This window comes from Pezoporus flaviventris, unplaced genomic scaffold, assembly GCF_033815535.1.
Source record: "Pezoporus flaviventris isolate CSIRO_AGI_PZ_B2104156 unplaced genomic scaffold, CSIRO_AGI_Pfla_v1 ptg000013l, whole genome shotgun sequence".
NCBI classification, from domain to species: Eukaryota; Metazoa; Chordata; class Aves; order Psittaciformes; family Psittacidae; genus Pezoporus; species Pezoporus flaviventris.
The window spans coordinates 21,079,202-21,102,895 of NW_026892561.1; the positions used below are offsets into that span (position 1 = coordinate 21,079,202).

Genomic DNA, 23,694 nt, shown 5'->3' on the forward strand with positions numbered 1-23,694 from the left:
TTTCCTCACTTTTTTTATTTACTTTTTTTTTTCTTTTTTAGTTTAACAACATCTTGGGTTTTATCTACTCTCTTCAAACACATTTTGGTGATAGCCTGCTTCATATCTAAGTAAACAGGGGTCACTCCTTAAAGTGTTTCAGGAAGTGAGAGACAATAGCACCAAAAACCACTTTGGTGTTATGTTCATGTGGGAAAGGTAATAAAATTCTATTTGTTATCTAGGTTTATGATGTATTTGTGTAACTCTGGGAACACCCTTGGTAAGTCAATAATTTACTATTTTATTCCCATAAGGAAGCAGTAGGGCTTGAAAAAAAATAAAACTCCACCTTCAGGTTTTGTCTAGTCATGTATTCATGATCAGTGTATGCAAAGAAAGTGGTTTCCACATGAAATAAAACTCTGTATTTTCACTTCTTTGTGAACAGAAGAGGCTCATCATTATAGCTTTCTTGGAAAAGGTACTGCTTTTGCTGTATAAGGAAGAAGCTGTTCTGGACTATGGGTTTACTCAGAGTAATAGCAAAACAAGCTCTTCATCTCCCTCCAGCAAGTAAATATATGTAGATGTATACAAATAATAAAAAGAGTCGTCTGTAGAAGGTGTAACATCTCTCTTGGAGCAGTAGCAGGGTTGCCCTATGAGGGAGGAAAAGCTTGAAGCTGAGGGTGGTGTGCCAGGGCTAGCTGCTGGTGGTAGGGTTTGTCAGCAGTACCAAGCACAGCAGTGAACCAGGTCCAGGTGAGCAGTGAGGAGCAGCAGGAGGCTGAAGACAGGGCTAGGGACATGCTAGAGTTTTCCTGAGGGCTTTGTTAGGAGATAAGATACCTACAACATGGGGTTGTGGTCATTCCAGAAGATGGGACCTGAGGCAGTACTAGAGACAGGCTGATCAAGTCTGGCAAGGACTGAAGGCCCAAGCTTCCATGGAGACATGCTCCTAGATTCATGAGCAGAAAATGCAGGCAGGGGTTTCATGAGGTTGGCCATGGCCTCTTAGTGCACTCAGGGCCCTGACAGCATCTATTTGTTAATTGTGAGTTTTATGTAACGGTTGTGATTCAACTATCTCTCCCTTCTACTCCTTCCCATCTTATTTTTACTTGAAAGCAGCAAGATGCTGGTCTGGTGGTCCTTAGGAATGACATCCAAATGAACTGAAAGGTTCCTCTAGACTCCAAGAAGATACCTTGCCGCTTTCAGCTAGATTGTTTTTCAGCATCTAGTTTCACTGATCCAGCAGTGAAGAAAACTAGGTCAGAACTGATGGTAGAGTAGCTCTTTTAATACTTGGGTGTTGCCAAATTGCTTAGTTGTAAATTGTTTCAGGGCAGTAGAGCAACAGTGGTTGAAGATGGTCCTCAGTGTATATTTGGAGTTCTGTCTTCTATTATTTCAGTTCTTTCCCTCAAAAAAAAAATCAGAAAGACCCCAAATGGGGTTACTTTCCCAAACAGATAGTAGATCTTTGCCGTATAAATGTTGCTGAGGTTTTCCTGCTTGGACTTAAAGCAGAGCAGGTACCTATAAATTAGCTAGATAGCCTTCAGACCCTACAGTTATCTTCTCCTGGTGGTTAATCTTCTTGCAATTTTTACAACCCCTTGTAATGGTATTAGATGAAGGAATTATTCTGCAAAGTCATTCTACTTAGTGTAAGAGCACTGTATTTATATAGACCTTCTCTAGTACAGCCACTGTTTGTTATCTGCTTTGCAGTGACACCTGGGTTTCCAGACTGGTGTCTGCTGGGTTTGTCATGATATGGATGCAGTCAGACTCAGCACCTTTAGTGGGGATTTATAGCATAAAGATAGAAAGTGAACCAAGGTGGAGAAGCAGTTGTAATCCCCAGTTGGGAGGTGGAGGGGGGAGAAATTAATCACAGGCATGTTGTAACTTCCCTGCTTCTTAATTTCACCTTTTGCAATTTGCCTGTTTGTGTCGGAGATGTATCAGAGGATGCAGGACAGTTGATATATGGACAGGGTTAACACAGTTTTGTTCTTGGAAATGACCCTTCCCACAATCTGTTTAGCTTGATGAAGAATATAGTCAAAATGGAATACAAAGAAGGTGCATGGGGTATGCATTCACAATTGCATTAGTGTACTATAAATAGGGGCATACATCTGCCTTTGGTGTTTGCTAGAAAGAAGCCAGGATGTGTCTTCTGACAGCCTTTATGCTGAAGGAAATCCATTTATTTTTAAGACAAGTTTGTTTTTTGTTTCTTGGTCATTTGTTGTTGTTTTGTTTTTTTTTACTTGATCTTTTGAAGACAGAATCCTTTGTATTCATTGCCTACCTGTAGTTACAGGCAAGGAAGAATCATGGTAAAAATGCCACATACTTTCAATTACTGCTGTGTTCCTTTTGTCACTTTCTAAATGTCGTATTACTTGGACACAAAGTTGAAAAATTAAACCCAGAGGCGGAAATTTGGCCAGGGAAACCTCAGTCTGGGGGAAAATTCTGTGATTCCTCAAGTAAGCCTTGTGAAGCTGCATGGATGCATATTCATTTCAGCAACACAAGGCTGTAATTTTATAGTAGGATTATATACTGTTAGAAATATCTATTAAATACAAGAAAAATATCTATTAAATACAAGAAAAGATAACCTGACCAATAAGTGTTTGTGCCCTCCCATACGCAGCCAGAGATACCTTTACAGGTTAGTTGCTATGAAACTTTGATTTCTAAAAGCTGCCGAAATGCTCTGTTGTCTTATGTGCTTGGACTACAGCCAAACATTCATTTGCTAATATATAAGGCATTTTTCCATTAGGTATTTCTCCAAAACACTGTGCCTTCATGGGTATTTTAAATAAATCCTATAACTAAGTGGTCTTAGGTTGTCCCTGGTCTGAGGCCCAGGACTGACTGTGCTCTCTCTGTCTTAATATTGCTGCCTCATGGAGTTATAAATAACAAAGCCTTTCTTCTGCTGGGTGGGTGTAATCATGCCTTAGCATGTGCCTTTTTTTCTTATCTCAAGGAGGAGGGTCTCCGGCAAAAAGGATCAGGTTTAGGGTGCTCTTAAATCATGTATTTCTCTTGTAATGGGAGCACTGCAAGAAGCTGTTCAGGCAACAGGGATACAGAGCGCTTAATGTTCTGCCTTACTGGGAAGTAGCATGAGATTCCCTTTGTTTCAGGATTTATGGTTTCAGGAATTTTCTCTTTGGTCTATTCAAAGAGGAAAAAAGGGGTGTGTGTGGTTTGTGTGTGGTGTTTTTGTTTGGTTTTCTTGTTGGTTTGTTTGTTGGGGTTTTTTTGTTTCTTTTTTTTTTTAGGAAGTCTCCTAAATTGAATTAATGGCTGTTTTTATTAAAATTATATACATTTTATCCCATCAAGTCATGATGTGGTGTATTGAATTTTTAACTAGGAACTGGGTGCATCTTGAGATATTTTTAGGCTGAAAGTACTTGTCTGATATATGTCCTCTGAGCACACATTTATTATTTTGATTTTTTTTTTTTTTTTAGCTGATATTAAAAACTGCCTTTTCTCACACACTGATATATTGCTTTCTTTTAAACAGCTTTGCCCAGAGAGAAGGGGAAGAGGTATGGAGAATCACTAGCCTTTTGAAATTTCTTTTCCACCCAGTCATCTTTACACTTCTAGCATATCTTAAATGTGTGTGTTTATGTGTTATTTGCACAGAGTGGCTTTAATGTGGTTGTAAGACAGCAGGCAATGAATGTGGATGAGTACTTCCAGTCTCATAAATATGTTATGTTTGAGATGACAGTAGGGACAAGGGAGGAGAATGTTAACAGTACAAGACAAAGTGGAAGGGCATTGACTATATGCTACAGAGAACTGGCAGTTCATTTGTAGCTTGGTGTATATGAGGGAATGGAGCTGTTAAACCAGACATTTCCTATTGACTGGACAGGGCTGTGAGCCAGGCGGTGTCTTGCTGCCTGACTTTGCTCTGGTTTGGGGAATTTCTTAGGGTGTTCCCATTGTTACCATTGACTGCCTGAACTATATGCCTCCCTCTCTCAGCACCATGTGGGTGGTAGGTGTTGCTTTAGATAAAGCTTTTGCAACACGGATGCTACTGAGGGAAGTAAGCATCCTTCAGAGGTAACAAATTAAATATTGTAACCAGTAAAATAGAAATCTCTTTGGATGGCCTTTAGGTAGTGTGATTAACTTTTGTATCTTTTGCACTGGAAATTTGTGCTGTATTTTATTAATGAAGTTTTCATTAGTCCCTGCTTCCCTTTTGATTTACAGAGTACTAGCAATGAGGAGACATTTGTGCTCATCATGAATCTTCAGTATGTTACTGGTCCTGGATTATTATTCTGTCCCTTTCATAATGGAATTAGTAAAAATGAAAGAGCTGTTGATTTACAAATACTCTTTGAGGGGCATGAGCACTGAAAATTTGATAGACTGATGTTAATAGAAGAAAACTACTATTCCAGAAAGGATGTTAAAATCCATTTCAAGTCATATGTTTCAGGGCAACAGTCTCATTTAATGGTTGGTTGGCTGACTGAGAATGGCATAACTTGTTAAGTAAAGAGGAATCAGCTGTTTTGTCAACAAGGAAACTGAAGACACCTTGTCATATATTTGCTACAGTATATATGGAATTTTGGGGTGTGGAGTGGTAATGCCTTCCCACACACACACACCCCAAGAGGTTTTTGGTCTCTGAAGCAATTGGTTGATATATTAATGGGGCTGTAAGGAGCAGGACCTCCATTGTTGTACAAAGGATGCTCATAGTATTTTTCAGTTAAGCTTTTTTCTGGACTCTGACTAGACCCTGACAGGTTCTGGGCTAAAATAAATATTTTACAGTGGAGAAGGTAGATGGATGCCGGCTCAGCGAGAGTCAGCAGAGACCTGGTGTTTTATTAATGATGTTGAAAAACTGAAAAGAATGAAATGTTTAGTATTTGGTGGTTTGTTTTTTGGTTGTTTTTTTGTGTTTTTTTTTTTTCCTTTCTAAGTGAGAATTTAAAAGCAGAGCAGTAAAGTGAAATAGCCTGTTTGACCTGGCTTCACTGTGCTGTCTGGACTGGCTGAAGTGACATCTTTCAGATTTGTGTGAAGATAGTTCCCAGAATGTGCCGTGGAGAGGCAAGAGGATGTCACCCACCCCTCCTACACATCTGAGAAGGTCTTACCATCACTGCTTACAAGCTTGATAGGTTTTTGCTACCTAATTGGATTGCATTAGAAGTTTAAGTGCTTCTTGTGTTGTAGTTTATGTTATATTTGCCAGTTTGCTCCCCAGCTATTCCTCTTCTTACATCTCTCCCTTCCACAACAAAGGGGTTTATGGCAGTGAAGCCAGTTCTTCAATACAGTTTCTGAGCGTGAAAAAGAGTTTTCTTCAGGGCAGGGTCACACAATTTTGTTTAAAAGTAAGTTTGTGGTATTTAAATGTAGTAAGTGATTGGAAATGCTGAACTTCCAGCTTCTTCAAGGTACAGGGAGTGCTGTGTGGGGCCAGCCCTGTGCTGCTCCCCTGTCATGATATGGGGATGCTGAGGCAGGGTGGTGCAACCTTGATCCAAAAACCTACCTCATGGCTTCATATGAACAGCACTATTTTCAAGGCGCAGACCCTTTGTTTTCCTCCTGTCTGTTCCTTTAATTAATCTCTCTGCTGCTTGTTTCCTCTCCTGCTTTCATTTCTCAATTTGATCTTTTTAGTGGGCTAGATAATTGCATTTACTGAGTATCCTTCCTGCCAAACACCATGGCTGTAATCTCATTCACCTGACAAATGGTTTTCTTTGAACAACTTGTATCTGGCTCAAAGTTATGTTTTAATTAAATGAAAGAAAAAAAAAAAGGTGAGGAAAAGTGCATCTATATGTGTGTGTGTGTGTGTGTGTGTATATGTGTGAGTTACATAGTTGTAGCAAGCAAAAATCTGTGTAGTGGAAAGATAGTTATGAGTGCATGCCACCAGCACTATTTTTTTGGCTTCTTAATTACAGACTAGTACGTAAGTCTTTAACTGTACAATCTTGTGCCTTTTTTCAGTACCAGCTTATATAAGGAGTTTCCTCAGATCTTAAATATGACCGGGTCTCTAAAAGATCTGGAGGTTGTATCATTAAAGGTGATACAAGCATGGCAGAAATTGCTTGTTTAATTTAGGATATTGAGGTTGTATTTTTAAGTCTTTTTCCGATGTAATGAAATGGCCTCTTGAGATTGTAGTACAGTTTCCTATGCTTGAGCCAGTCACTGGTGGCATGTACCTGCCAGAGGCATTCACTGGTGCAACTGGCTGGAGGGTCCTGACATTGTCAGGTGTCTGTAATGGAGCAGAGCAGCAGCAGAGTGTTGTCTTCCTTCATATGGGGTCCAGGTCTTTTAAAAATTTCTGCTCCTTCCCCTACAACACACACACAAACCCATGAGCCTCCTTGTCTTCAGGAATTTTTCAAGTGGTTTTGGGTATTCAGTGGCTTCCACTTGTTTGTGAATCTTTCCATGCTTCTCTTCACATAAAGAGATTTAACTCTAAGGAACGTGGAGGAAGTCTGAGCTAGAACAGGAAAAGCTTTAGGTTGTACCCTGCCCTCCCACCCCGATCTCTAGACCATGGAAGGATGACCTGTGTGCAGGGAAGCCAGTTGTGCAAACCATGCTTAGTTGTCACTTTTTTTTCCACCTGGTGTTATTAGACACATTGCATATGAAGCAAAAATCTTTACAGAAAAATTACTTCCCACAAAACAACGGTGTTGGTTGCACACCTACATGTGTGTATGCTTACATTTTTTTTCCCCTACCAAAGTGCTCCTCTGACCTACCTACCACTGAGGTAGACCTAGCAGATACACTGTAGTGGGCCTGTGCTTCTGGTGCAAGGCTAGTTAACATGATCCTTTATGCATAATATGATAGAAAATTTTATGTACAACTACAGTTCTCACATTCTGTAGGCTATTTGACAGTCTAAATGCAGAGTAGCCTTTGGAGCTTTTTGGCCAAGAAGAAAACAAGTTGTAGAAGGAAACAAGTAATGGTGACCTTGATTCAGCTGCACATCTGTGCATACTGGTGGTGTCTCTCCATGTGCAAAATCCAAAAATGAAACCTATAAAAATGAGGAAACAGCACCTTTTCCCACAGGCAGAGTCAGGCTGTGCCTTTCCTGGGAGAGGACAGAGGTAGCCAAAGGATTGAGAGGCTTCTGACAGCATTAATGAAGAACAAGTTAGTATAGCAATATGAGTTTTTGTGCTTCTACAGCAGCAAAGATCGAGATGATGTCCATTAACATTAATGGAGCTGCACTCCTGTCAAACCTGTTGGCATCAGGGGAACACTGTTGAAATCTGTCATCATTTGGGCCTGGGAAGGGGTAGTCTGATAAAGTAGAAGGGAATTTGCTAGATTTTTTCAAGTAGGCATCACCCTTGGAGTTCATGTTTTATAAACTACTAGATGTGACATGGGGCTATAGTAGGAACTGCTTGGTAGCTTAGAAAAGAGCTACCCTTATCTTGCCTAGCTTCAGAGCAAGTGTCACAGAATCACAGAATCCTAAGGGTTGGAAGGGACCTCAAAAGATCATCTAGTACAACCCTCCTGCAAGAGCAGGGTAACCTAGAGTACGTCACACAGGAACTTATCCAGGCGGGCTTTGAATATCTCCAATGTAGGAGACTCCACAACCCCCCTGGGCAACCTGTTCCAGTGCTCTATCACTCTCACAGTAAAGAAATTTTTCCTGATGTGCACATGGAACCTCCTATGCTTCAGTTTACACCCACTGTCCCTTGTCCTATCACTGGACATCACTGAAAAAAAGTGTCCTTCCAATACTGCAGAAGTCTTCCATGTAGGGTCTGTTTTCTATTATACTGAATGTCTCAGCCTGCTTTTTTCCTCCAGAAAAACAACCCTAGCAGTAACAGCTGTTGTGTGCAGAAGCAGTAGTTAGCATTCTTTGGGCACGTGTTGGGATTGTGTAGGAAGAAAAATACTTGAGCGTGGTCTTTCCAGATGTGCTGTGTTCTGTGTGGTATATTCAGTTTCTTAAACAGCTTTTCTTTTAGATGATTTGTATTTTGTTAGCAAAATTGGTGTGGTGTTTGTGCACCTGTTCTCTCTTTAATATCCACTGTCTCATCTTCGAGTAGTGGCTATATTTTAAATTGGATTAAGGTAAGATAACTTCATTTGGGAAATCTGAATGAGCATTTTCAGATAGTCTTTTTAGAAAAAAAATGGGTTGGCTTATTTCCTAAGCTGTTCTGTTCATTTGGTTCATGTTGGTAAAAACAACGTGATCACTGGGATCTAGAATTGCCTGTGAGTTGATAGCTTTGAGGGTTGATAACAGAGGAAGACAATGGGCTGCTCACTCAGTGCTGGTTGATCTCTGATGAAGTTTCACTTTCAACCCGCATCCAGGTGGATGGAAATCCACCCCCACAGCTGCGGATCTCGGCAATTAAGACAATCAAAACAAGGATGTAGAATCAAAAGAACTATGTAGACGCTGTTTTCTTTGCGTACTTGAAGCTAGAGCTAAGAAGGTAACTTGGATATCCTCTATTACCAAGTACTTTGTTCAAGAAACATTTGGTTACAGGATTTTGGCAACTTCTTTAACTGTTGACTTTTTTTTAAAATCTTTGACACAGCTTCTGCTGTCATCCAGGCAGTTGATATCCGCATACAGTAACAGAGCTGGAACAATCCTAGTGGCTTATCTCATCCATCTTGTGCTCCAAAACAGGGTGGACTTGAACCTACAGCACTCAGGGCTGACCACTCTGATGATGGTACTGCAGTCACCCAAGCAATTTAATTCTACTTCTTGACTGTCCCTGGGGTTAATGATTTTTATTTTTTTTTCCCTGATGCCTAGCCTGGCTTTCTCCAGAGTTAAGCTCATCACTGCTCATGTCCTACCAGTGTAGCTGTGAAGCTCAGTGGCATTGCAGTTGATGTTTGGCATGTTTTGTGTTTAGCACCAAAGTGGCTTACCTGCTGTTACATGTTTTTGTTAAATTGCATAAAAATATCTTATGATTTTTAACAAATATTTTTAGAAAGAGCAATTCAGCCCTTTACCTAAATATAGTTTTTTGTCTCTCAAGCACTTGAAAGCTAAGAGCACATGAATCTTTGATCTGTGGCATTCCTCATGATCACAGCAGTAGGAGTGCTTTCTGCACCTGGCAGGAATAAGTATGTTACAGAGAAATTTGTTAGACAAAAGTTCATATTTTATAGGATAGACATGTGTTTTATTACAAAAGAAGGATAAATCTTTGCATGCCCTTTGATAGAAGGGCAAGAAATACTAAATTAAAACATGAAAGACAGGAAAATGAAGGTGTGGTTAGAAACTTTCTTCTTCGCGGTGTTACTAAAGTACCGCTTATCTGCTGCCTGATACTTAATACATCACTAAAAATAGAGGAGACTCACCCATCATCCCTGTTGATGACAGCAGAGCCAAAATGGTTTGTCCTTAGATATCTGAAATAGGAGTGCAACGTAAATCAGCATAGTTTTTTAAGACTTTGTTTAACAAAAGCTTTTTCCAAAAGTCACTAGTGAGTGCAGATATAGATTTGATGGATTTATGCTTTTCTTTTGCTGTTGTGCTGGGGTTTTAGTTTTTTGGTTTTTTTCCTGTTTGTTTTTTGTGTTTTGGTATTTTTTTGGGGGGTGGTGGTTTGTTCAGGGGTTTGTTTGCTTCCTTGTTTTCTGTTTTTTTTATTATCTAGGACAGAAATAGTCATTACTGATGTTGCTGTGCTAATGGCACTTTTAGAGATGTCTGGAAGTGCTGAAGAAATTTTTCTCATGGGAACAGCCACAGTTCCCCCTCTCCCCCAGTAATTGTTTCAATATTATAAGTTGATATACTAATTTATCACTGAAATAATTATTAATAAGTGCTGTTTTGCTTTGTCACATTGTCATGGCAACTGGGTGACATGTTTGAATAGAATCATCTGTTTTCAGATGGAGATCTTCATTCATAAGATTTGCCTACTGAGAATTTTTGTAGCATATTCAACTTAAAAATTCTGTCTCCCTTGGCCTTCCAAAGAGCTTCATTCTAGAGGTGTTACTGCTTTCTGGTTTATATCCTTTGGTGGGCGTTATGCTCAATAATGTTTCTTTTATTTACATTTTTTTTATGTTGGTTTTATGTTGATTCAGTTGGGCTGCTTTTCTTCAACTTGGTATTTGCTGTAGCAGTCCTGTAAACCTATTCCTCACCTGTTTAAGTTGTTGGAAACTTTGTCTTTTTATGTAATATACCACATAATGGAAGACAGTACTTGATTTTTACTTTTACACATGAAAGGAGCATAGTAATAGTGTCCTAAAATTTTTATCATGTTCACTACTCAATTTTTAGTTTTGCAGAGGAAAGAGGCATAAAGATATTTCATTTATGGTTTTGATGTAAAACTATATTTAGGAAAAAGGAAAAGGGTATTGCTCTTCAGCAAGATAGAGCAAGGTAAATATGCATAGAACTTTGTATAATTTCCTTTATCCTGAACCTCTTACAATTTTAAAGGTCTTGTTGACTGTCAGACTTAATTAGGTCTTACTTGATCTTATTCAGCATTTCAGGATTTCTCTTGAATTTGTTTCTGATCACTCAGACCAAAGTATCTCAAAATGCTGTATTTACTTCAGTAGAAATAAGAAGGTAAAAATCAAAAGGTGATTCTTCAATTCCAGGTGCACTCTTACCTTATCAAGGTAAGAGTTAACAGGTTTTTGCAAATGTTTAAAGGTGTTACTTTTAGGGGAGGTATCAAAGGCCCATTCCTCCAACCTGTCTTTAAGTTTCATATTCACGTAAAGCTGTTAATGCCCATTCTTCTCATGACATACTTAAAGGTCTGTCTGTTTCTTAAACATCTGTTCTTTTGCATTTGCAGCACTTCCATTCTGACAGTAACTTTAGAACAAGAATAATTTCATAAATAGCTCAGAATCTGTGGTTTCTGAACACCTTATCTGTAGAAGATAAAAGTTATCGTCACCTAGTCAAAAAGTTCATATATAGTTGTCCTCCCAATAATACGGGAGTGCAATGATAATAGTGCAAGACCTGTCTTCTGCAAATAATCATTTGAATTTAATTGCTATATTTAGTATATTTGAAATAATCAATGTTATTTTCTCAGTGAATAATGTGTTATGCGTCAGACTCACTTCTTCCCTGTTACACCAACTAGCCATATCTTCCCTAGCTAAGCTGCTCGCTGTCCCCTTCTCCTTTGCATCCTTTGTCCTTTTCGTTGTCTGCTCATAGCAGTAAACAGTCTTGGCTGGGGGAACATGCTAAATATTGACTAGTCCCATTGGTTTCATAAATTGTTCTGCATTTCTCATGTCAGGTCTCTACTTAACAGACTTTTGAGTGGGCCATAAAAATGAAGCGATTTTACAAGTTAGGTTGATCTGGGGAGGGAAGGTAGAGGGGGAAGAAAAAGGGAGAGTTTGACATGAACATCAAGGGTAAAATTTGTGTTACTGAGTACTGTAAATGCTAGAGGGAGACCTGGTAGCAAAATTCAGTGTTTCTCTACATATAGCAGCAAGGTTGCAGTTATAAATATATCAACATTTTAACTGTGATTCAGGTAGTTACTCATATTTAAGCAGCCTACTTCACTGGCTAGTGAAATTAGTTGGAGGTGGGTTTTTTCCTCAGTGTGTTGTCTGGCTCAAAAGGTGGATGCTTCCAGGTATGCCTTGTCATACCTGGCAAGCTGTAGGGCTTGTAGTCAGCTGAAGACTCCTCCTTTTTCTTTCTGTGGCTGTATAATTACTTGGCTGTTTTTTTCCCCTTTGAAAGTGGAATCTTATTTGTTTATACCTGCCTCCAGCAAGTGACTACTCAATATGAACAAATGTTGCCAATATATTATATTTGTACTCCTAGTTTCAAGGAAAATATTTTGCCTGTGATAGGAAATTACTGGAGCTTATGAGTAATAATATCACTTCAAACTCAACATCACTGATCCATTCCCTTCATCTTTTCATGTATCTGATAAAACAGCTGTTCATGGCTCAGTCCTCTCTTCTCCCAGTAACCAGATTATCTTAATCGCTTGTTTTCCACAGGCCGGCACTGTGTGTGCCTTGTTGGCTGATACTGGTACATGCACCTCTTGCTCAAAACACAGGAGTTTAATGTTGTTGCTAGCTGCTTGGCACTCCTGTCTGCTAATCATTTATGTAGGCACTGAAGCCTGAGTTGGCCAGTCAGCCTGCTTCTTCGTTAAAGTGCCTCATCCCCAAGAAGCAGTCTCTTGGCTTTTAAGGTCAGAGCTTAAGATTGTGAAATTTACGTTGCTTTTTGAGATACAGGTAGATATTTCTCTTGCTCAAACACCTACCATATAGTAGAGCCATGACATTAATATTAATTTGTGAGACACTTTCCATTAAAAGACTAACTCCACTAACATCTACAGAAACAGGTATCTTCTACATGTTCCTCCTGATTTTCTTTTTAAATTTATAATCTCCTAAGGGACCAGTTCTGTCAGCTGAATGTTCACTGGGTCCATGGGGCCTGATGGGACTCCTCCCCAGAGTTCTGAAGCAGCTAGCACATGTTACAGCAGAACCCCTTACAATCATCTGCCAAAGGTCTTGGAAGTCTGGGGATGTCCAGGCTGACTGGAAGTTAGCCAGTGTTACTCTAATTCACAAAAAGAGCATGAGGGAAGATCCAGGGAACTACAGACTTCTTAGTCTAACCTCAGCACCTGGAAAAATTAGGGAGAAGATTCTACTGGGTGCCACTGAAAGGCATTTAAAGAGTAACGGAATCATCAGGCACAGTCAACATGGTTTCACAGATACTCTGTCCTTCACAGCTTCCTTCTGCACAAGTTATACAGCTGTTGAGTGGGTTCATAGGACACTGGATGAAGAACTGGCTGAAAGGCAGAGCTCAAAGGGTTGTAGTATATGGGACTACATCTGGCTGGTAACTGGTCACCCTGTAGTGTTCCTCAGGGCTCAATCCTAGGGCAAGTGCTGTTCAGTATATTTATCAACTATCTGGATGCAGGAGTTGAAAGCATGATTAGCAAGTTTGCTGATGATACCAAAGTGGGAGGAGCAGTTGCCTTTCATGAAGGACAGGAGGCCTTGCAGAGGTGTCTAAGATAGATTGCAGCATTTGGCTATGATTAATGGGATGAAATTTAACAAGTCAAATGCCAAATTCTGCACCTAGGGTATAGTGATGCTGTCACAAGTACAAAACTGGGAGAACAGTCCTGCAGAAAGGGATCTGGGGCTGCTCAATAGGAGTCAGCCCAGGCAGCCCAGAGATCAAACTGCATCCTGATGTGCATTAGACACAGCATGACAAGCTGGGCTGGAAGGCATGTCCTGTGAGGACCAGCTAAAGACTTGGGGTTTGTTTAGTTTGGAGAAAAGGGGGCTGAAAAGGGTGACCTAATTGCTCCCTATAGCTTCCTGAGGAGGGAAAGTGGAGGCTGAGATGCTGACATCTTTTCACCGAGATGTAGTGATAGGACACATGGGCATGGTTCAGAGATGTGCCAGAGGAGGTTTAGACTGGACATTAGGAGGCATTTGTTTGCTGAGAGGGTGGTCAAACTGTGGAACAGGATTCCTAGAGAAGTGATCAATGCCTCAGAACTGTTAGTGTTTAAGAGGCGTTTGGATTATGCCCTTAATAACATGCTTTAGCTTGGTCACCCCGAACTGGTCAGGTAGTTGGACTAAGTGATCACTGTAAGTCCCTTTCAACTGACCTGTTCTGTTCTGTTGTACTCACCTGGTAAAAGCAGCATAAATCCGTAAGTAGTAATAGTGCAGTAATCACAAGAGTGTTGTCACAATGGTGGTGATGAATATTGGGAAGCCAGGTACAAGCAAGTCCTCAGCTCAGACACCCAAACAGCAACACTTGGCTGAACTCTCATAAGATCAATTCCAGAAAAAAATACAGAATTAAGTTCCCAACATAAACCCTCCTTCCTGTCTTGCCTCCATCCTGTCAATCTGTCTCAAACTTTCATCTATGAATCTGATTATACTGAGTATTAGTTACAGGCTCATCATGTTCCACTTGCTACAAGAGACTATGTCTTCCAAGGAAGCATCCCTTACATACAGTCGACAGAGGATGGCCTGCTTCCTGGGCATGCACTTAGTGTTCAGTCACAGCTGATCCCTTGGATTAAGCAGGAGACACATTTTGGAGCTTATTTTTGCCAATGAACATCAGGGCATCCATACCTTACTTGTTTTTCACAAGCCTGGGTTGAACATGCCTCTTGCTTTTAGTTAATGTGGACTAGCTGCAGGTTGTGCAAGCTTCCTTTCTGTTATTTTTTCTTTCTCATCTGTTTTTCTGTTCAAATCCCTACATGCCACCATGGGAGTTTTATGCTTTTTCTGCATGTGGGTTTTATTCCTAATCACAACAGAGATCACTGAAGCAGTGAGAAAAACGTAAGTTAGATAATTGCACTCAATCAAGTACTTCTAATTCCCAGGCTTTATTGTGTTCAGCCTTTTTGGTTTTATGAATTGTCACCTCTAGACTAGCTCAATTACATTTAAAAAAGGAAAAAAAAAAAGTGCTGCTCACATTTACTGATCTAATATTGTCTTAAATTCTTCCATCTGTTTGAGACTCTGCATCTGAGATGCTCCGATTTCATAAACTCACAGTTTTATTTAGATTCTGTAATAAAAAAGGCATATAGAAACAGACTAGGCCAAATGCAAAACCATACTGTATTTTTTTTAAAAAAAGATTGTTTTCAGAGATAGGCTCATTTAAGCTGTATACTCTGTGGTTAACGGGTTCCTGAAAATAGGCTTCCTTCTAAATAGTTTTGATGTTTGTTTTTTTTTGGTTGTTTTTTTCTTTTTTTTTTTTTTTTAAACAATACAGTAACCCAGAAAAATCCGTTTGTCTTCTGATTTTTTCCTTAGCAAGTGAGATAAAATTGCATGAAAACCCAAAGAAGAATAATAAACTTTGTGCAGTTTCTTTTAATTTGCTGAGGTTTTGTCTTTTATTCCCAGTGTACTGTGTCTCATTTCATTTTGTATTAACATTTTCCACTTCTGTGGTGTGAAGTTTCTTTTCTGTTTTATATATCCTGGCTGGAGGACTGTGGGCACAAAACTCTGGGTGCTTTTCTGATAGACTTAACGTGCTATAAAGATAACCAGAGCAAAAAGTAGCTGGGAAAAGGTAGTGTTGATATTGCAAGCACTGGATTCTCAGGCTGGAGAAAAGAATCACTTCTACTGAAATCCCATCTTGTCCTACCAAAGAAAAAATTCCTTTAGTGAGGCTGTTTACAGTGGGATAGCACATGTACATTAGATAATATTTTCATGCTGACACTGGAGCTGGGAATTTATTGTTTGAAGAGCTGATAAATAATTAAGGACAAACCAGGAATCTTTATTTTCTTACAAGTTATTTTCATGCTGGATTTCTGTCTGGGTACCATGTGCAAGAAAAATGGTCAGAGGAGGGAGGAGTGGGGGTAGGAAGATGGTCAATATAAGGTCTTCAGAAATTGTTGTAAGACTTTGCAGTGTGTACCTTTTCTTTAGCTCAGTTCAAACAGTGCAGGGAAAACAAATAAGTACAGTGGGTTTAGGTGAGGGTTCCCCCTCTCCCAGCTTTAACTTAATGGCATCCATCAGCATTGCATTTCAAAGGAGTTTTTTTCAATGCAAGGAACATCCATGAGTAGACTTCTCCCTGTAGTAACTACTGTACATCGCTTGTTTGCCCACTGAAAATAAAAATCCAGGGATGATGCAGGAGCAAGAACTTGTTTGTATTGAATGTATTATACAGAAAAATAGGGATCTGGGGGAGAGTACATACTGAACATCCCCTGTTTGTGGTGCTGTGGCTATAACAGACCAGATAGCTACACAACAATTTCTGGAAACCAGAGCTAGAAATTCTTACTGAAGCTTCAGTCAGGAAGAATTTCCTTGTTATCAGTCACATTTAAAGCTTTGAAACTATATACATGTGATTTTAGTTGCTTTGGTTAACTAGGGCCTTTCTAGTCAGCTGTTTTGGTTTTAGTTTGGTTTTTATCCCAGCTGCTGAACTACACTGGTTCAAATTTTTTTTTCTTTTTTTTTTTTCCTTTTTATTTTCCTCGGTGCTCAGATGAGTATAGGATCAAACCAGTGGAAGAGGTCAAATACATGAAAAATGGGGGAGAAGATGATCAGAAAATAGCAGCCAGGAACCAAGAAAACTTGGTAAGGATCGAACTTATCACTTATCTAATGAAATAACATGGCTCTGCTTTTGTAATGAAATATGCAACGTGCAGCACATTCAAACTACAGCTTACATGTGGCAAGAGGATTTTCTTCAAAATGTCATAACTCTCTGTGAAGCTCACATAGAAGGTGCTAAATACGACTTTTTCCTGCTTGTCTTTCTGAATTAGGCTCTACTTGATCTTGGAATGAGTGCTTCCCCAGTTACTCTCACCCACCTCCTTTACAGGCCCAAATATATGCACTTTGAAATGCATATTTGCAAACAAGCTGGTTGTAAACCAGCAGTGCTCTACCATTAAGAAAATGACCTATTTATGTAGGTACTATTTGCTCTGTACTTCCTGGTTTTATATATTTTAAAACTCACAGAGAAGGCAGTTCAGAATAGAAAAAGCAATATATTTGTGACACAGTAGTTGAAAGAATCATTTTGTGCAAGTTTCTTTTTCCCTGATTTGAGCACCTTGCCAGCTTGTAGTTTCACTTTCTGGAAATAAGTCACAGGTAAACTTAATGCTATTTAAAATGACTAGGATGCTGTTGAAGCGAATTAAAAATCATGGTGAGTCACATCTGGCATTTCTGATAAGTCATTTCTTCATTTCTAGAGCTGAAGGAATGTAGATTTTTGTAATTGGCTGACTGGGGGGTTCCCAGGTTTAAATTTTTGAAGTTTATCCCACAGTTATGATACTCAGGTGCAAAATTTTACTTCTGTTTACACTCATTCATTGCATCATTTCTTCATGTAGGGTTGCTTTTTTTTAGTCCCTTCCGTCAGTAAGACCAAAGGGGAAATGCCATCATCAGATTTCAGTGGAACCATAACTGTTATCACCAGCTGAGGATTTGCCTTTTGCTGTCATTGGGCAGCTGTACAAAAATCCACTGTTTTTTTTTTTTCTCTTTTCCTGAAGATACAAGTGAGCTCCAGGCAACTTGGATACTTCATATTCCATATTCTAGACACACATACTTGCATTACATAACAACACATGTATTCCTGTAATAAAGAGGGTTTATTTTGCTGCTCTAGCCTTGTTGCTCGAGTACTGGTTGAACAGCAGGAAACAATTTCTATTTCAGTCTCCAGATTAGGTATTTGCCACCTGCAATTTTGCACTGCTGATGCTCTGGTGGATGGCGCAACTTCAGCTTGAAGCAGGGTTTTGAAGTTTTTTCCAGTGTCTGAGAAACATTGCTGAGAATATCACCTTTTCTAGCGGCATCTGCAGTGCATTCAGCTTTATTGCCAATGTAAGCACGTTTATTTTGAACTGGAAGAAGTGTGACTACAAGAATTTTTCCTCACTGTAGAGACCCCAATGCTTTGCTGACAAACAGAGAAAAAGGAAAAATGAGCAAATGAGCACATTCCCTTTTTTTTTATTAGTATAAAAAGTGGGAAAAGTTTAGCAGGCTAAATTTTAAACTGCCCCTCAGCTGTAATGAAATTAGAATATTTGCAGAAGATAAGATGCCACTTACATGATAACAACAAATAGTTCAGGACATCTTAGGTCTGCTGAGGTGACGCAGTTGCTGAAGTTGTATTCAAAACTAGATAGAGATATTTTGCACTTTCATTAGTGCCCGCTTGCTTCTAGCACTTAAAAGTTAGCCTGATTAAATTTAGGAAGAGACATTTCTACAGCAGAGTACTTCTTATTTTATTACTGACAGATCATGTTTAATGGGAGCAGTTGGTTTTGGAAAACATATCAGTATGGAGTTGGAGGGCTGGTATAGCTCTCTGTCATGTCTGTTGGGAGAGAAGAAAAAAAAAAGACAACACAAGAAAGTCTTCGATCAGACAGGATGTATATACTTTAAAACAGAAACCATCTTGCACACCAGAAAAGCTTTATTTTCCTTCTCCTCATCTTACTATAAGGAGATTACATTGTAATGTATGCAGGTTTTTAATCCTGAGAATTGTCAAGTCCTCATCACTCCAGGATTTTGAAAGGGGTTTCACAGTTCGAGTTCTCCTTAGTAAACATGTTTTAGTTCACTGCTTAGAAGATGGGTTAAGCTACCCATCACTCAGGCTTTAATTTTCTTAACGTGTGAAAAGTTGGCAAGCACTTATATAATCCCATCTTCTCATCAGCCATTTCCAGGCAACAGAAATTTTAGGAACAAGAAAAGGCAGTGGGAGAATCGACTGGCTCTTTTCTCTGCTCTCTTGTTTCTTAATCCCACGTTTCCTTATTGTCAGAGGGCTGCTAATTCACATCTCCTTCAGAAATGCAGCCCGGATGAGATGAGTAACCTGAATCTCATTATAGTCTGTTCCCTGGGAACTGCCCTGGTGTGGGGTGTCTTACCCTCTGATAACTTGTGTTTGAATTAGCTTACGCAGATGCCATCAAATTTTTTGGTCTCATTATCAACACTGTTACTTTTTTAAGATATTTTGAAGTCTTGCTTAAAATAAAAATCTGCTCAAGTGAAAATAAAGCTGCTTCCCTTATAACTTAGGCTCTTTGATGTGGTGCCATCTCTGCCTTTAGTGTTGCAATATTTCTGAGTCAGGAAGAAAAAAGGTCACACAAGTAGATAAAGAGAATGGGACGACATGGCAGTCACTAGGCAAATTTCCATTTTGTACTGGGGCACTGTATTCAGGGTTCCAGGCTTTTATTCTGTTCAGAGAGAAAGCTGGAGAAGGGCTGGTACGAGCCATGGGTGTCTGTGGAAGAAATGGGGCTCTGTCAGTGAACCACAATCTTTTCCACTTCAACCTGAGCCTTAAGCAAGGCTCAAAACCTGAGTAAGTCTGAAATTGTAAAGCAGAAATACTCTTTAAGATGTATTAACAACAAGAATGGCTGCGCTAGAACTGTCTGCCAGGTGAAACAGAAAATGCTGCATGTGAAGACATTTTCTGGCATAATCAAGTCTTTGAATTAAAATATAGGCTCTTGAAAAGGAGGTGAGGGGATAGGAGGGGGGGTGTGTGGAGAAAATAAGAAAAGATAAAAAAGCCAAGCTTGTTTCAGACTCTGCCAAAGTCACTTTTTATTTTCCTACTGTTCCTTTGTATCCATCAGCCTGATTCACTTCTTTATCCAGATAGTTTCTCTGCTTCTCCACTTGCCACTGGGATCTCTCTGATCCTGGTTTCATTCATAGTACCTCTGGCTCCTGGTACCTTCCTGAGCATCCTGCCTGGGTTCTCCATCAAAATAAAGCAAGACATGTTCCACTGGGTGGGAAAAGTCTTGAGCTGGAAGTCACACGTATCCTTGTAGCCTGCAGACAGGAATGAGATGTAGCAGGATTAGGTGCTGGAGAGCTGGGGTTATGCTGCATGCTGGCACTATGTACCATGTGCTTTAAGAACTGCTCAGCTAAATCAGGGATATTTGAACTCTGATCTGTAAAGAACTAGTAAATAGGCAAAAGGAAGAAGTTGTTTGTACTACGTACGTTTTTTAATCACAAGTGTTGGGCTATATATATTTAAGAAAAAATTGAAATTATGCTAATTTTCCTATGAGATGGTGAGCATGAATAGAAGGTCTCAAGTGTGTTGTTATTCTAGAGGTAAATAAGCAAATGTGATGGTTATTTGTGCATTGAGAAGCAGAATGGGTGACTGTGATGTTGTATCAGGGTCCAGGGTTGGTGTGGCTGGGAAGGCAGGTGAGCCGACTTTGCCCACCGTGAGCCAGCCTCTGAAGGTTGTTGTCTTAGGCAAAGCCGAGACAGTGGTGTCTCCATGCACAGCTTGGACATGCCAGCATGGCAAGTGGAGTAATGGACCCACATATGTTAAAACTAAACCTCAACTCCCTGCATATCTACAGTAATTCCACAAAGATGAGTTTTCCTGCATTTCTGCATCTTCTTGGGGCAGACTAAGGATTTATGATGAGCCTTCTCTAAAGCAAAGAGAGTTTTACCAAATTTGAGTTTACCATTCAGCAGCTCTGGATGGTTTTTTTCTGACCCTAAATATTACCAAAACTAATCACATATGTAACTTACCTGGTTTTGTTGCTTTGGAAAGCTAAAATGCTAAAATTAGGGACTATTAATACTTTAAAATCTATTTTAAAATGTACCTGCCACAAGCTGGTATGTTCAAAATAAATAATATATTTTACCATTTCTAAAGAACTATTTTATTTTATTTTTTTAGTTTGGAAAGGACTCACTGTTCAGATCTACACCATCATGTTAAATATACAGGCTACAATCATAACAGCCTGCTTTACATTCATAATTTGTCCATAATAAGGACAAATCTAATTGTTCTCATTTCCATACTCTTGCAGCACTAACGGCTTTCCACTGTAAAATTTTACTGCCAAAAAAGATAAAACAAGAAGGTGTGTTGTATTCATGCAGCTTAGCAATGCTTTAGCAGACTTGATGAGCTTTATTAGTTTTCCTCTGAAACGGTCTGTAGTAGTACAGATACCTCTGAAAATATCAAATACATAAAGCTACTTGTTTGTGTGTGTGTTAGGTGGTTAACTTGATATTTATTGCAGTTCAGTTTTTAGATGATTTTGTATAGAAAACTTTTTCTGGTTTTCATTGGCATAAAAGGCTACTTACTGGGATTTTTATGCTTTGTTATCCAAACCCTCAAAACAATCGGGCATAATCCTCTGTTTTGTCCTGAAGCTCTGTAGTGAAATTGTATGTTAGCTTGAGATGAATTTGTGATGGAATTGAAAGAAAATTGTTTCTCTCTGTTGCTCTTGCTATCTCTCACTCTGCCTTTAATAATGATGTTTTTGTTGTTTGGGTTTTTTTTTTCCCAGTAAGTGTAAATTTCCACTCCACTTACCTGCAAATGTAATTTTTTGTCAGCCTTGCATGTGCTATTATTTCTTATGCCTTGAGCTTCTCAGCCCAGCCGCTTTTTGCCATTTATCATCCAGCTCCGTAATCCTTAGTATTGCAAAACTTCAGTCTCCATAGCTCTGTATTTAACACCAGTTATTTTCTGCAATCATATAGTAAAAGTAGACAGTAGTATCTGATAAATGAAGTGTATGAAATTAAAAGCCTAGCAGAAAATGAGGAATGAAACAACTGCAATTACTATATAAAATGTAATATGTGAAAGGAAAGATGCCTATTAAATATTTGTATTATACAAAACATTTATTACAGATACATCAATCATAAATATTTTGTGATGTGCGATGCAAATATTGGAGTATGTCTGAATTCCACATCAATTTAGGAAAATATCTTTCTAATTCTGTTGCCAAGATGCCCAATCTAGGAGATAAAAGAATATGAAGAATAAGCTAGCTAAAAGAAATCAGCTAGCCACCACTCTCTGGAGTTAAATTTATTTGTGTATTTGTGGTGCTTTCCTTTCTAAAAGTGCAAATTTAAGCATGGGAAAGTGTAAATTTAAGCATGGAAACACAATTAATTTAGTACCTTTAAGTCTTTAAAGCCATTGCTGCTTATTGTTACTAGATAAGCTTTGAATTGCTGTGTTTTAAATGCATAATTATATATTTATCACAGCACTGTTGTAATACAGTCAGCACAATGTGTAACAGCACTGTTGTAATACATTGGTGAAGAGCTTTGTAAAAATTAAAATTAGTATCATAATACATATACTACAGTAGTAAGATTTCAGGCTGCAGTTACCTAAGTATTTATTTTAAACCATTTTGCAATGATAGCGTGTTTTGAAACACATGATTTCAGGATAGAACTTGCTCATGCTCTGCTTATAAGGAGAAAGAAACCAGAAATGACCAAGACTAACAGCCCTCAAGCCCTTAGAAAGAAGAGATTTTCTCAGGTTTTGTCTATCCTGAAGAGTTTTGTTGTGTTAAGTCCTGTGTTGATCCCTCGTTTGCTTTCGGTGCTGTATGCAGCATCATCCAGCATGAAGGAGCTCATGTCCCACCGCTGGCATGGTGTAAGCTCCAGGTATGAGCATTGGAATGATTTCATCATGTTGGTTCATCCACTGGGGTGGATGGGTATCTATTTTCTGTATCTCAAGGAGAGGCTATTTACTTCTCTGCCTCTTGCCACCTTATTTTCCTTTCTTCTGTTTTTAGATCTAAAGCCTCAGCTCAGCAGCTTGAAGATGTTGTTGTCCCTTGTATTGGAATCCAGGCAGGAAAACACACAAAACCACTGAAAAATACAGCTTGGGTCATTCTGGGAGGGAAAGAAGAAATTGAAGCATCTTTTCTGTTTGGTTCCTGGAGCATAAGAATAATAGAAGAACAAATTGAGCACTGCCAGGTGTGCATAAAGACTTGATAATATGCAGGGGTTCCTGTGCCACCTAGTCATTGCATCTCCTGTAATCCTGATTGCTGAAAAATAGAGCAGTGAAGTTGAGGGCTACAAAGCAAGGCTACTCCCGCATGTTTTCCCACAAGGAAAGGCACGTTGCCTAAATGCTGAATCAGCCCAGTCTTGGGGCCCTGAGGGAGGTCTGTGGAAACAGATCCCACAGGCTCTTCGCAGACCAGTGCAGAGGTGCTCCCCAGCTGGACTGTTCCTCTCTCAAGTTCAAGAAATAAACCATATAACAAAAGCCACCACCAGAGTAAGTAAGTAAACAAAAACCAGGGAGTAAAATTTAAAAGTAACTAAATGAAGGAGTGATGAACGAATATAAAGCTCCTTTCTGCCAGTGTTGGCAAGGTTCGTGTTAGTATAAAGGAGGGAGCATCCCCTACCCCAGCAGACAGACAGACAGGCAGGCTGCGGCACCCATGAGCCTTCCTGCCCCAAGCAGCTGCAAGGGCAAAGCTGTCGTTTCCTTCAGGCAGAGCAACTTTGAGCAGTGCCAGGAGGGATCAGGCAAAGCAAGTAAAGAATTTCGCTTTTTGCTTTTGTAAGATGATACCTAAGAAATTCCCCTGGGAGTATACAGTTATTTATCGGATGTGTTTTCTTCCAGTCTTCATTTGTAGAATCTGGATTGGTGCATTTTATGCTCCATGTACTCCTAGGTTCTTTTTCCCGGGAAAATTAAAATTATAAAATCATCTTTTGGATTTTTTTCCCTTCAAGAATGAGAGCTTAAATGAATGCTGCCATATCACCCAGTGCAAAGTAATGACAACATTTCAATTTTCATAAACCAGTTTCTACAATGTTTTTTGAAAGAGGTGCATTTGCAGCTGGAAGAGAAGTGCACAGAAAAGATATTGTTACTAGAACTAGTTATTTGAAACGCCATGCAATTAGCTTATTTCCATATTGCCCATTTAATTTCAAATTTGCAGTGATATTCTTCAAAGAACAGCTTCTCATAATGAATTTATGACAGTTTTAGCTCATTCCACTTATGGGTCACTGCATATTATATAGACATCAAAGTAAATGATTGCACTGAGTATTAATATTCTTTTTCTT

The 23,694-nt window shown here is 39.2% G+C and overlaps 2 protein-coding genes across 4 annotated transcripts in view; one reads left to right on the plus strand and one right to left on the minus strand.

Moving 5' to 3' along the window:
* TRMT1L (tRNA methyltransferase 1 like) overlaps window positions 1-23,694 on the minus strand; it is a 340,729-nt gene that overhangs the window by 96,773 nt on the left and 220,262 nt on the right. The window lies entirely within an intron of this gene.
* The window catches only part of CUNH1orf21 (chromosome unknown C1orf21 homolog), a 122,531-nt gene that overhangs the window by 56,099 nt on the left and 42,738 nt on the right, over window positions 1-23,694 (plus strand). For all 3 annotated transcript variants that reach the window (XM_061452106.1, XM_061452107.1, XM_061452108.1), the window contains one exon: window positions 16,202-16,296. In XM_061452106.1, coding sequence (XP_061308090.1) covers window positions 16,202-16,296 — 95 coding nt within the window. The remainder of the gene's footprint in view (window positions 1-16,201; window positions 16,297-23,694) is intronic.